Below are 14,205 nucleotides of genomic sequence, written 5' to 3' on the forward strand. Positions count from 1 at the left end.
GATAATAATAAGTTTTGGTTTGAGAAAATTTTCGAATCCGTCATCGTATTGCCATATTAATATTTTTGAAACGTAGATGGGTTAAGGATGGGAAGTTGATCCCCGAAGTTTCGGGGTTTGGGGATTCCTCGAACCCGAAAAAACGGAAATTAGGACGGATATGGGGTGAGGATGGAATTCGGGGACAGGGATGGGATGGCAAACTCGCCCCCGCCCCATTGCCATCCCTATCCCCGGGTTCATTTTCCATGTAAATCTACATGCTATAATAACATATATACACTTGGATTCTACTCACTTAAATGTTTTTACATTATAGATAGTAATAATCATGAATAAATGGGGCTCAATAACTCAAGAAACTTCTTTGTTAATTGTTGTAAGATGCCCCGATTGAATGATCAATAAACTATAAAGTATAGGAATATATTTGTTCAAATATATATACATAGATAACATAATGATATATAACTCTATAATTTTAACAAAAGACGAGTCAAACATTAAATAAAACAAGAATGTATAATCAGTTAATGTCTTATTATTCACATCAAACGTGCCTTAGATCATACTTCATAGTTGGAACATGGAAATAAGTTTGAAATTAAATTGACATTCTCAATCTTATATCAAGAATGATGTTTTAAGCATACTTCACAAATGTAAAAATGTCCATTGATCTTGGAATGCTCCTTCCCACGTGCAGGCAAATACAGACATTCCCTTCATCCACCTTGAGACTTACTTATTCGCATTTCTTCATATTATTAATTTTGATCAAAAAAACCTTGATTACTTTTATGGACTTAATTTGTGTCATTTTCCTATTACATAATTCCGTTTGAAACGATTTTAGACAATAAATCTCCATTTATTTAATTTTTATTTGAATAAAATTAGGAAGTATTTGCCATGATGATTACATACTTTCTCTTTAGAATATTGCAAAATTATGTAAAAAAAAGTCCTTAATCTTTTTTAAAAAAACATTTACAAATACTACTGCAAAACTTTATAAAGAAAAAATTATTTTTTTTAAACATTCGCAAACATTACCTAAATATACCATGACATAGAATACATTTCTCTGGAATGTTTAGATAATCAACTCACAAGACCCTTAACTAGAATTAAATTTTTCCCAGACTCCATTTTTTCTACATAACCTTGTAACCATTTGAAAGGGCTGTCTGATTATCCTTGCGACATAATTACACACGATCCCTCCGACATGGATAAGAAGACGAGAGTTTCTACCGCCTACGCGCGATATACGCCTAAAAGTTCAACCAATCTCTCTCTCTCTCTCTCTGCAGCAATACGGATATGTACATAAAATACATACTCTTTCCGTCTCCAACAATGCTTGAGGCTGATAGGCGATATTTCGTTGCGAATGATGCAGTTTTACCTATTTGATGATGCAGCAGCAGGTCGACGATGAACCGTCTTATTTCCAGCACTATCCTGCAAAATCATAGCATAGTAATAGGTTGAGCACCAGAAATTTTAGATGCATCTCCACTCAAAAATCGTCTTGTAAATAACGCAATATTTGAATAGTCCACAAATGCAAATTCGAAAAATAAATACATATATATTAAAAAAAAGAACTTGAAAACATAGAGACACAAATAATCAGAGCACTTTTGGAAGCTGAGAATGGTCCCATGCCTTTTTGAATAAAACAGCACCAATGGATCAGATTACAATTTATATACATCATTTCAAAACATCGATCTTTTCATAGTTTCTTTATTTCTTATAATTATTTTCAACTAAAATAAGTCACTCACCTTTTAAAATAGCCAATATTGATACGATTTAGTCCGAATAGGATCTTTAAGACTTTAACAGCATTGAATGCAGTCAAAAAACAACCATTTATCATGTAGGATATGGTATTCGCTTTTGTGATCTAACGGATGCTTCTATCGAATCCCATAGGACGCATTCGAGCTCATCATCCAGGAATTATCCGACTTGGTGGTGACAATTTTTAGCACTATCCCATTCATTATGACATATGTGTTGGATCAATTTATTCATATGGGCTTATATGTGAATAATTATGTTTTGTGGGTTGTCTATTAAGTTAAGCCAAAAATAAAGTGATCAACTATTGTTTCGGGTTATTGGGCTTTAATGTATCTAATGGGCTGTGGGCCTTTAATGTGTAGAGACATAAGTGTAATTTCGGTTTTATGATGGGCTAAAACAGAAATATCAGAAGATATTGATAAACATTATCTATAAATATGGGTCATGGTCCCCAAATCTCGCGTTATCACTTTCACTATTCTCTCCTCCATTAAGAAAATAGTTCTGAAGAGAAACTAAAGGACTCTCTCAAGGAAAAAGCGCGTAGATCTGGAAGATCAAGACACGTTCTAAAGAATTCAGGATTATGGCTTTAGGTACGCTTCCGCTTAAGATTTCAGTCAAATTCTTAATCGGTTTATGGGTTTTTTCCCAACAAGTGGCATCAGAGCCATTCATGTTTGAATCATTGAGATTTGTTTATTATTTGAGTCCAGGTCTGGAAAAGAAAATTTTGTTTAAAACCTTTTGATATGGCTCCAGATCTGGAAAATATATTGATATATTTTCAGATCTGAAAATTTTTTGATATGGTTTCAGATCTGGAAAATATTTTGGTTGAAAACCAAATCTTTTAAAGTTTAAGTTTTGGTAAAAAGATTTAGTTGTAAATTTAAAAAAAAAAAAATTGGTATAAGATTTCGATTTTCCTTCCAGTTTTGTTCAACAAAATATTTTAGAGGAAAATCGAAAATTCGGATTAAAAAAAAAATTTTAAAAAAAGGTACGGATTCGGGTCGGGTCGTACGGACCCGGGTTGACCCGACCCATACGGAACCGGTACGACCTGACCCGTACGGAATTTCCGAAAATTTAAAAAAAAAATTCGGTTCAGGTTTATTCAGTTAAGGTTAAATATTCATAAATTCAAATAATGATAAGGTTATATGTATTTTTAAAATTGATTAATTGAAATAAAATGTCGCCAAAGTGATCTATTTTATGGAAATTGATTTTATTTTGAAATACAAAAGGATTTTGGGTATATATGATTTATATGAATATTTATCGGCCCAAAGGAAGATTAATATTTAATATAATCACATATGCAATTGTGGTGGTAAACATGTGATAGTTGTTCGATTTTTCATGCGAATAATAAATCGGCCCAAAGGAAGGTTGTTATTTGACATGATATTTACTATCAGTGTTTGACTGCTGCACAGGATATCACTTACAAGTTAATCTTTTGTCCAAAGATGAAATATTAATGGAGTGCACGATATTCTGTTGATGGAGTTTACATTATTTGAATTTATTGATTATTTTATTTGGATATTTGGTTGAACATGTATGTTTTGTTTTTTTTTTTGTTCTCTGTTCACATTTGACTCCTGCAAATATTCATTCCAACATAAATTCTATTCCTATGTTAAATGGCTTGAATTTTAAATCGTGGCAAGAGAATTTATTGATAGTTCTCGGAGTCATGGATTTGGACCTTGCCATAAAGGTTGACTCTCCTCCCGCCATTACGGATAAGAGTACCTCTGATGAAAAGAGGGAGTTTGAAAGGTGGGAGAGATCGAATCGCATGTGTATGATGATCATGAAGAGGGCCATTCCAGAAACATTCAGGGGCACAATGTCTAGCGACATTGCTACGGCTAAGGCTTTCCTTCAAGACCTCGAAAAGAGGTTTGCTAAAAGTGAAAAGTCTGAAATTGGTACACTTTTTGCAAGCCTCGTTTCAATGAGGTACAGAGGTAAGGGCAACATCAGGGAGTACATTATGGAAATGTCTCATCTTGCTTCAAGGTTAAAAGCACTGAAGCTTGACCTCTCTCAGGACTTTCTAGTGCATCTTGTTTTGATATCTCTTCCTCCTCAGTTTAACCAGTTCAAGGTGAGCTACAACTGTCAGAAAGAGACTTGGTCTCTGAATGAGCTCATCTCGCACTGTGTTCAGGAAGAGGAAAGGTTGAAGCAAGACAAGACAGAAAGTGTTCATTATGCCTCTACCTCGAAGGATAAAGGAAAGAAACGAAAGGATAAGGAAGCTGCGGATACACAGCCTCCGAAGAAACAACAGAAGAATCCTAGTGATTCTCAAAGTTCTGGTTGTTTTTTCTGTGGCAGTGATGGGCATATGAAAAAGCAGTGCAGTAATTATCACGCATGGCGTGCTAAGAAAGGTATGCTTCTGAATATGGTTTGTTCTGAGGTTAATTTAACTTCAGTGCCTAGACACACGTGGTGGATAGATTCTGGTACAACAAATCACATCAGTGTGTCTATGCAGGGTTGCCTGGATTGCCGAAAACCAAGTGATGCTGAAAGATTCGGCAACAAAGTTGAAGTTGAGGCAATAGGAAAATTTAGATTATTGTTAAAGACTGGAATATATTTGGATCTTTATGAAACATTTGTTGTGCCGTCTTTTAGACGGAATTTGATTTTCATTTCTGCATTGGACAAATTTGGTTATTCTTGTTCTTTTGGAAATGGAATATTCAGTTTGTTTCTCGATTCAAAATTGGTTGGTTCTGGTTCTTTATCAGGATACGATAATCTCTATTCTTTGGATGTTATTGTTTCATTTAATGAATCCCTGCAAACAAGTAGAAGTATTAAAAGAAAATTAACCAGTGAGAATTCAGCTGCGTTATGGCACAAAAGATTGGGTCATATCTCTGAAAAGAGAATAAGGAGACTCGTGTCAAACGAAATTCTCGAACCTTTAGATTACACAGATTTTAATAATTGTGTTAATTGTATAAAGGAAAAACAAACCAACAAAAAGAGATTTGAAGCCAACAGGTGTTCAGGCGTCTTAGAACTTATACATACTGATATTTGTGGACCATTCCCTTCGGCTTCTTGGAATGGTCAACAGTATTTTATAACGTTCACAAACGATTTTTCAAGATATGGCTTCATTTATCTCATTCATGAAAAGGCACAGTCATTGGATGTGTTCATAAACTATAAAGCTGAAGTTGAAAATCAACTTGGCTTAAAGATTAAAAGCGTTAGATCTGACCGTGGTGGTGAATACTATGGTAGATATGACGGTTCAGGTGAACAACATCCAGGACCTTTTGCTAGATTCCTGGAGGAATGCGGTATCGTCCCACAGTACACAATGCCGGGTTCGCCCACTATGAATGGTGTTGCTGAAAGACGAAACAGAACGCTTAAGGACATGGTGAGGAGTATGATCAGTCATTCTACCTTACCAAAATCACTCTAGGGAGAACCACTAAAGACCGCAGCATATATCCTTAACAGGGTTTCAACTAACGCAACGACCAAAACCCCTTATGAACTTTGGACGGGTAAAAAGCCCAGTCTTAAGCATCTGCAGGTTTGGGGATGTCCAGCTGAGGCAAGGCCTTACAAGCCTAATGAAAAGAAACTGGACTCAAGGACGGTTAGTTGTTATTTTATTGGATACTCTGAAAGATCCAGGGGGCACAAGTTTTATGATCCCACGAGTAAGTCGATTTTTGAGTCAGAAAATGCCAGGTTCTTTGAGGATGTTGAGTTTGCGGGGGGAGATAAAGTAAGAGATATTGTCTTTGAAGAGGAATATGTAAATATTCCTACAAGTGTCTTGGACATTGATCGTGATTACATTCCTCACTTTGACCAAGACACAATACAGTAAGACAATATTAGAGATCCTCCCATTCCAGATGAACAAACTCAAGCACCTCCAGAATCTATGCCATTAAGAAGATCCACTAGAGAGCGGAGAAATGCATTGCCAGATGATTACATTATATTTCTTCAAGAACATGAGGCAGACATTGGATTGATGGAGGATGATCTTATTAACTTCCGTCAAGCCATGGAAAGTTCTAACTCTCAAAAATGGAATGATGCCATGAATGAGGAGATAAAATCCATGAAGGACAATGACGTATGGGATCTTGTCTCATTGCCTAAAGGTACGAAGCCCATTGGTTGCAAATGGATATTTAAAACCAAGAGGGATTCGAAAGGCAATGTGGAAAGATATAAGGCTCGTCTTGTCGCTAAAGGCTTTACACAGAAAGAAGGCATTGATTATAAAGAGACTTTCTCTCCGGTTTCTTCGAAAGACTCTCTAAGGATTATAATGGCTTTGGTGGCGCATTTCGATCTTGAGCTTCATCAGATGGATGTAAAGACTGCGTTTCTAAATGGTGACATTGATGAAACGATTTATATGGTGCAGCCAGAAAATTTTGTGTCCAAAGACACAAATAATATGGTTTGCAAATTAAAGAAATCCATCTATGGGCTCAAGCAAGCATCTCGACAATGGTATTTCAAATTTCATCAAATGATCATCTCGTTTGGTTTTGAGATGAATTTGGTCGATGATTGTGTATACCATAAGTTCAGTGGGAACAAGCAAATTTTTCTGGTTTTATATGTTGATGACATTCTGCTCGCTAGCAACGATATAGAGTTGTTGCATGAAATCAAAAGATTTCTAGCTAAGAATTTTGAGATGAAAGATCTTGGTGATGCATCTTTTGTACTGGGTATTCAGATACATCGGGATCGTTCTCGGGGTATTCTTGGATTATCTCAGAAAGGCTATATCGAGAAAGTTCTCAAGCGATACGGGATGCAAGATTGTAAACCAACAGATACCCCTGTGGCTAAGGGAGACAAATTTAGTCTCAAACAATGCCAAAGAATGATTTTGAGGAAAAAGAAATGCAGAAGGTTCCCTATGCATCTGCAGTGGGGAGTCTGATGTATGCTCAGGTTTGTACACGTCCAGATATCGCGTACGTGACATGAATGTTGGGACGATATTTAAGTAATCCAGGAATGGAACATTGGAAAGCAGTCAAAAGGGTTTTACGGTACCTACAGAGAACAAAAGATTACATGCTCATATATCGGAGGTTGGATCAGCTTGAGATCATTGGGTATACTGACTCCGATTTTGCTGGATGCCAAGATAGTATGAAATCTACGTTGGGCTACATCTATCTCCTTGCTGGAGGTGCCATTTCCTGGAAGAGTACTAAACAGTCTCTTATAGCTTCTTCCACCATGGCAGCTGAGTTTGTAGCGCGTTATGAGGCATCCAATCATGGAATATGGCTGCAAAATTTTGTCACGGGACTGCGCATTGTTGATGGCATTGAAAGGCCACTAAGATTACATTGTGACAATAAATCAGCAGTTATGTATTCCAATAACAACAGGAGCTCGACGAATTCAAAACACATTGACATCAAGTTTCTGATTGTTAAAGAAAGAATTCAGAGTGGAAAGTTGTCTAGCATATCGGTACAAACTCCATGGTTGCGGATCCGCTTACTAAGGGACTACCACCGAAACAGTTTCATGAGCACACTGCTAGTATGGGTGTTATGTCAATTAAGGAAATTCAGTTTTAGTGGGAGTTTCTTGTTTTAAATGCTTTTCAGTTGTAGACATTTTCAGTTACAGTTATGTAAATTTATTTTCTACAGAAATAAATTTCAAGTTAAGTCACACTCTAATTATGATTTAAAGTTTGATCTCAATAAGGTTAAAGGGAGGACCAGTTGGAAATAGGCATGTTACGGTCACATTGCATGAAATTTCCATGCTACACATCCACTTCATGATCCATGTCATTCAGTTGTGTCGGCATATGTGACCATTGATGAGTCTAGTTACCTTGAGTGTAGCGAAGACTGCTTTGATCCTATGTTGATGTGATTGATGGACCGGATTGGTTATAAATATATTTCGGAATGACAACAATTTTGAGCTCATAAGGTTATTTTCACAAACATAATTATAAAGTTGCACATATAGCCCAAGTGAGAGATTGTTGGATCAATTTATTTATATGGGCTTATATGTGAATAATTATGTGTTGTGAGTTGTCTATTAAGTTAAGCCTAAAATAAAGTGATCAACTATTGTTTCGGGTTAAAAATGGGCTGTGGGCCTTTAATGTGTAGAGACATAAGTGTAATTTCTGTTTTTATGATGAGCTAAAACAGAAATATCAGAAGATATTGATAAATATTATCTATAAATATGGGTCATGGTCCCCAGATCTCGCGTTATCACTTTCACTATTCTCTCCCACATTAAGAAAATAGTTCTGAAGAGAAACTAAAGGACTCTCTCAAGGAAAGAGCGCGTAGATCTGGAAGATCAAGACACGTTCTAAAGAATTCAAGATTATGGTTTCAGGTACGCTTCTGCTTAAGATTTCAGTCAAATTCTTAATGATTTAGCGTGATGGATTTTGCGGTTTATGGGTTTTTTCCCAACAATTTGTTCTTCATATTTCGTATAAAGGATACTATGGCAAATGCAAACTCTAATGACAAATCCGAGGGATAATTTTTTAGGCAGATCGTCGACATTGTATGCTTTTTCTGGGTTTCACAGGCCGACCAAACATTAAATAACAAGTGATTATTTCTCTCTCACACCCTAAGATCACGACTTCACAAGATAACAGTGGTCACATTCTAGACGAACAAAAATCAGCTCTCATGAGGTGAAATCTATTATACTTTAATGCAAAAGGTCTCAACAATGCTGATGTCGAGGGAGGAGCATACCTTTTCTGGATTATCTTTTCCTTGACGTCTATAAAAAGATGGCAGAGGATTGGCCTTAAAGTTGTGAGATTGTCGCAACTTTCTAATCTCAGGCGTCTTTTCGTCCTGGATCAAATGTGTCTTGTTGAGTCATAGTTGATGTGTAAACGGGGGTGCTATCAACTGTTAAGGACCTAATATATTGAAATGGAGTATTCTTCTCAATCTTTTCATGTAAATAAAGCATACCTTTGATTTTGCACTAAGTTGTGCATTTTCGGCCTCTCTGGCAATTGATTTTGCCTCCAAATTCCTCAGAAACTGCTTCAAGACCAACATCAGTGGCACAAATGAAGCAATTCAGTAACAAGATTCATCAATCAAAGCACCAAATCAACATGTACAGATGCTAAAGAAGGATAGGTTTGGTAGAAATACCTCTCTCCGTTTCTCATCTTTTTCGTCACCTTTCAAGCCAACAGACGCAGAGACAATTATGGTATTCTTTTTGTCCAGTCCAGAACTTTTATGTGATCTGTGGTAGACTTAGGACAGTCAATTCAAGGATAAGATCCTAGCATGGAATTTTTTACATAACCTAGATAATTATAAAGTTACCCACATATATTTGAAAATTAGTAAAAGGTTAAGTTAGTTCGGTTGTAAGTTCCTTTCCTCCTCATTTTAATAATCATTTAACTAAATGTTTTCAAAAGATGGGACATTTGGAAAAGAAAGATGCGTACACATTCCACTAATTTCTGAAGAACGAGAAGCAAGTTCTGCTCCAAGAACGGATTGAAACATCTTTCAAGCAAATATAACAAGAAACAAATCTATATCCACTCACCGATGCAAATAGTATATAAATCAAATATCTACAAGCCATTGTTTAAAGGGGTACGGTTTGCTAAGACTCGGTTGTAATAAACAGTTTTTATTTTAATATAATTAAATTTCATGGTTTCTTTTTACTTTATCTGAATACACATGCTAAAAACATAGGTGTTTCATGGTAGGAGCACAGAGATGTCCAATCATACACATGGGTAATCATATGATGATTGTACCGAACAACACTCCCTCGGACTTTCCAAGTGGTTATCATTCATCGAGAGAAAAAATCCGTAGCTATGATTGTACATCATTAGTGCTTAAGATCCAGGACAACACTTAGGCCCTATTTATTAGGATCGTGCTTTAACTCGTTTACCGACTCCGCGAGGGTCACAAGGTGGCGAGGATGGGTGCAATTGCGACATGTGTAGGAGTCAGTGCATTGTAGTCGGGGATTCACTGCTCACCTTCGGGTGTCAATATCATATATGATCTAACGAAATAGTAGTGCATGAAATCTCTGACCAGAGTGTAAGATGTACACTAAGGACAAAAGTTCTCTAGTTGTGCATGCGGTGACACTATGAATATTTCTGACATTCTCATTATCAAATGTTGCTGCGTAAAATGGGACAAATTCAGGTAAACCCGAATAAAGGACAATGTCCTAAATCACAAATAGTTGTGAACCCACGGCTAGCTGTATTCCTGAACCATTGAGGGTCACACAAGTACTGGATATTTTGTTCCCGTCGAGACAATAAATTCAACGAGTTAAATTTATATAAATTATGACACAGTAAATTCAACGGGTTGATTTTATGATAATTAAATTTGGAGATAATAAATTCAAGGAGTTGAATTTATGGAAAATTGAGATTTTAAAAACATTAAACTCAAAATTTGAGTATGTATAATAGGCTTGTAGAAGTACAAGTTCAACATGCTAATTAATTAAAATTTTTAATGGACTTTCAAATATTAGTTAATTAAACTAGTTGGACTAGTCAAATTAATTAACTAAACCCATTATTGTTTTGTTTAATTAAAGAGTATAATGTGTTCTAAATGGCGGTCGAGGACTCATGTTTTAAAAAGGGCCACAAAAACCATAGCCTCCATAACAAGTTTTTCGAAAATCTCTCTCAAAAACGTCTCAAGTTTTCGGCCCCACTAAGCAAATCAGGGTTTGAGACGTCAACTTGTTCTTCGATCTCAACGTTAAATTTTTTCTAAATTTTCTAGTGCAATTTAGAAGAGAAACAAATATTCTAATCGTGGACTTGATTGGAGATTGAAGAAAAGTTTCATGAAAATCGCTCCGTCAATCTCGAAATAGTTGATGCCAAGTGATTTATTCATTCAAAGTATATTCATAAATACTCTATGAATGATTATTATTGTTCAAACCACACAAGTGTGTAAAGACGTTATTTGAATCTCAAATTAAAAATTTTAAAATTTTGCTGCGTTTTGGACACGAGAAAACAAATTTCCATCAGTAACATATAAGAAATATTACCCCAAGAGCAAAGGCTTTGATTGCTGTTCCGGCTGTTTCCTTAGATTCACCATCTTTCCTGCAGCAATTCTCAGTCTACAGTTGAAACGGTAAATCAATTCCACATACAAAGCCGAAAGCAGTGAAAGAACAGGAAAGGAAAACAAATTGGTTATGTTGTTACTGGCCAATATTACTGTTCATAAACAGCAAGTGCCTCAGTAATTAACATTTGGAATAATTTTTTTTTTAAATGGATTTTTCGGAATACTTTCACGGGAATCTTCATATTGCAAGAAGAAGAGCTCAATACACACAAAAATTGTTCTTGAACTAGATTTCCAACTCAAAACAAAAATTCAATAGGCCAACAAGGAATGTCCATTGCAGGTGCTTTCGTAGCATAAATTGAAAGGATATTAGAAGATAGAAGAAAAAGAGGAAATTTTTTGCCACCAAATAGATGAAAAAGGAGAAAATTGATTACCCTTGATTTTCCTTTTTAGGAGTTAGAGAATGGGAGATCTTCATCTCAGATGCTGTTGATGAAACCTGGCCAAATACATTATTGAAAATTCAAGTTTACACACATACCACGGCAAACAAAATACAAAGACATAAATACATCACTCACTGACGGAAAGTAGCAATCCAATAAAATCATACAAACCTGCTTTAATGTACTAGATTTTTCATCGGTGGGATATCCATTTATTTGACACTGGAAACTCTTAAAAGCTCGCCTAACAATATCCTTATCCCCCATTTTCTCCATTATCAGAGACTTCCTAGTCATTCCGAAAGGAGTTGAAGATTTTGCAGGCCCCAAGCTAAGAGACATATGCAGGGATGTTGGAGCAGCTCTCTTGCTTTCTACCACCATTGATCGGTTCAACTTCTTCTTTCCGTACAGGGAGGCAGAGGTGGGTGTGGAAATTAAAGATGGCTTCAAATATTTAGGAGTAGAAGCCTGTGAATGCTTAGCAGCAGGTGATACAACTTTAATTTTTGTACCAGTCAAATTTCTCTCCTTTTTATTTTGGGTTACCTATCAACCAGAAACAATTACATAAAAAACCAGATCAATTTAGTTGTTGATGATAATAACATGGTTACTCATACAAGAACGTGCAGGCAGTAGAAATATCTTACCTTTTGATTTATATTTCCTGCATTGATCTTGGAACTTCGTTTCCTTGGTTCGGTTACTTGTTCTACTATATTCTTGCTTTTAGGTGGATGTTCTGCGTGTTCAGGATCCTTTAGAGGAGTCTCTTCCTCAGCTGGTACAGCTTCTTCTCTGTTCAACCAGTGATCAGCTATGAGAACATTCAACTCTTTCTTAGCTTCCTCATCCATAAGATTTAGATCCTCCACAGCACTACAAGCTTCCTCCTTTTCCTCTTCCAAAATGGCTATATCCGTGAAGCCATTACTGCAGGCTCCCTGATCAGCCACTAGAGTTGATACCTCTTCACCTTTTGCCTCATCGGCCATAGCTTCGTGCGCAACTACACCATTGCATGATTCAAAGTTAGCATGCATCCCAGATGAACTCTCATTATGATTATGGATTGTTGGCTCTTCTTGACTAGAAGCAACAGGAGGTTCCATTGGGTTATCTTGCTCCAATTGCTCGGATTTTTGAGTAGCAATCTTCTTGTAGTGGGCTTCAAAGTATGCTTTCTTCTGGGCTACAGATCCAGGAGTTGATAAACTTCCAGCTTCATCCAAATACTTATTTGGAGAGAATGTTGACCACTTCTCCCAAGAAAGTGCATCGTTCTCAAACCTACCAAATGAAACTGACACTTCAAGTCTAGAATCAGATTTCACCGGCTCATCCATCTGCTCCTATAAATAAAGATCTTTATCTCAGTCAAAAGTTAATGGACCTCAAGAATTAAAACTCCCAACAACACAAGGGCAAGCAAGGGACTCTTCAATTATGTATTATTCACCTAGACTCCACAACAAACACAGAAAGGATCGAACTGTAACGAAATGGACCACCATTAATATTTCAATTTCAATATACAACAAATTATATCCATTATCAGGGATGATTAATCAGAAAGCTACCTCAGTCGAAGCAAGAATGGGTACAACATCGTTTCAAAGAACTCAAAAAAAGAGGTCACAATCAAGACAAGTAGAAGACAATGAATAAGCAGCCAGTTGAAAACAACACCCATCTGCTGTGTTTCTTACCACCACTAAGTATCCACAAGATTGCAACTTTTTTACAGTTGCACACAGCTGGACGCCACAAGTTCTAAAGCAAATCCCTATCATAATAACCTCAATCATCGGCACACGAAAAGTGCAATAAAAATATAAAAGAAAGTACAAAAATTTGCAATTAAAAAACAGATCAGGAACTAAAAAAGGTAATCCCTTTTGCGCCGTACCTTTTACACTGAAAACCCACTTTCTAAAATGAGCAAAACTTGATCCTTCGCAATCTTTAAGCCTGCAAAGAACATTCAGCACCATATTTAACGGGTTAAGTGGAGAAAAACTTCAAGCGAATGCCACTGTTAACCAAATAATAAAGGTTTAATCTATAAATTAAGCACCGGATCGATTAATAGAAGGGAAATTCAGTTTTTTACTTGAAGAATCCTGATGATTACAGAGTAGATAGAGATGGATTCGAAGGCCCACTGGAAGGGAGAGTGAAGTACAATGCAGTGAAGAAACGAAGCATGAAAATGGCATGGCACGTGCCAGATCTCGTAGTTCCATCATGGAGGGAGAATGGGGCACGTGTGGGTCCTGTAAATATAAATGAGTAATTATTGTTGATTATTGAAATTTTAAATATGTAAGAATACTTTAATTAAATAATATTAACACACTAAAAAGATTATATAAATTGTTAATGCGTAAATAGTTCATCAGCCTACGAATATCCAAAATTTAGGACAAGATGTTATTCTCAATATCATTTGCAACAAATCTCACCCTTCGATCAAAATTTTTTTATATAAATTTTAAAATTAAAATAAAAACATGCAGCGAAATATAATTTTTAATATAAAAAATAAATTTTTTTACAGTCACATAAATTTTTTTATGTTTTAAATCCTTTATCCTAAAAATTTTGAATCACTTCCACTTTTATATAGAGATGATCGATTTGATCTATTGCACCATATGACAATTTCTCGTTCCAATCTAGCATATGAATAAATTTTTATACCAACATAAATTCCATTAATGTAATTAGGAATGTAAATGAGCCGAGCCGAGCCGAGCCGAGCCGAA

The 14,205-nt window shown here is 35.9% G+C and overlaps 1 protein-coding gene across 7 annotated transcripts; it reads right to left on the bottom strand.

Annotated features, from left to right (window-relative positions):
- Positions 1-1,025: 1,025 nt before the first annotated feature.
- LOC142520807 (uncharacterized) lies at positions 1,026-13,699 on the bottom strand. 7 transcript variants are annotated; one of them, XM_075623952.1, is made up of 10 exons: positions 13,551-13,699; positions 13,347-13,408; positions 12,088-12,783; positions 11,606-11,983; positions 11,423-11,487; positions 10,957-11,031; positions 9,036-9,132; positions 8,847-8,921; positions 8,619-8,723; positions 1,026-1,467 (listed from the first exon to the last, which is right to left on the bottom strand). In XM_075623952.1, exons 3-10 carry the CDS (start codon positions 12,781-12,783, stop codon positions 1,408-1,410), a joined length of 1,551 nt encoding a protein of 516 aa, XP_075480067.1. In that variant the 5' UTR covers positions 13,347-13,408; positions 13,551-13,699; the 3' UTR covers positions 1,026-1,407. The 7 variants fall into 7 exon arrangements, with proteins under 7 accessions (XP_075480067.1, XP_075480065.1, XP_075480069.1 ...); XM_075623950.1 differs by having other exon boundaries at positions 12,088-12,811; XM_075623954.1 differs by having other exon boundaries at positions 8,847-8,918; positions 12,088-12,789; positions 13,551-13,698.
- Positions 13,700-14,205: the final 506 nt, after the last annotated feature.

This window comes from Primulina tabacum, chromosome 12, assembly GCF_025594145.1.
Source record: "Primulina tabacum isolate GXHZ01 chromosome 12, ASM2559414v2, whole genome shotgun sequence".
In the NCBI taxonomy this organism is placed as follows: Eukaryota; Viridiplantae; Streptophyta; class Magnoliopsida; order Lamiales; family Gesneriaceae; genus Primulina; species Primulina tabacum.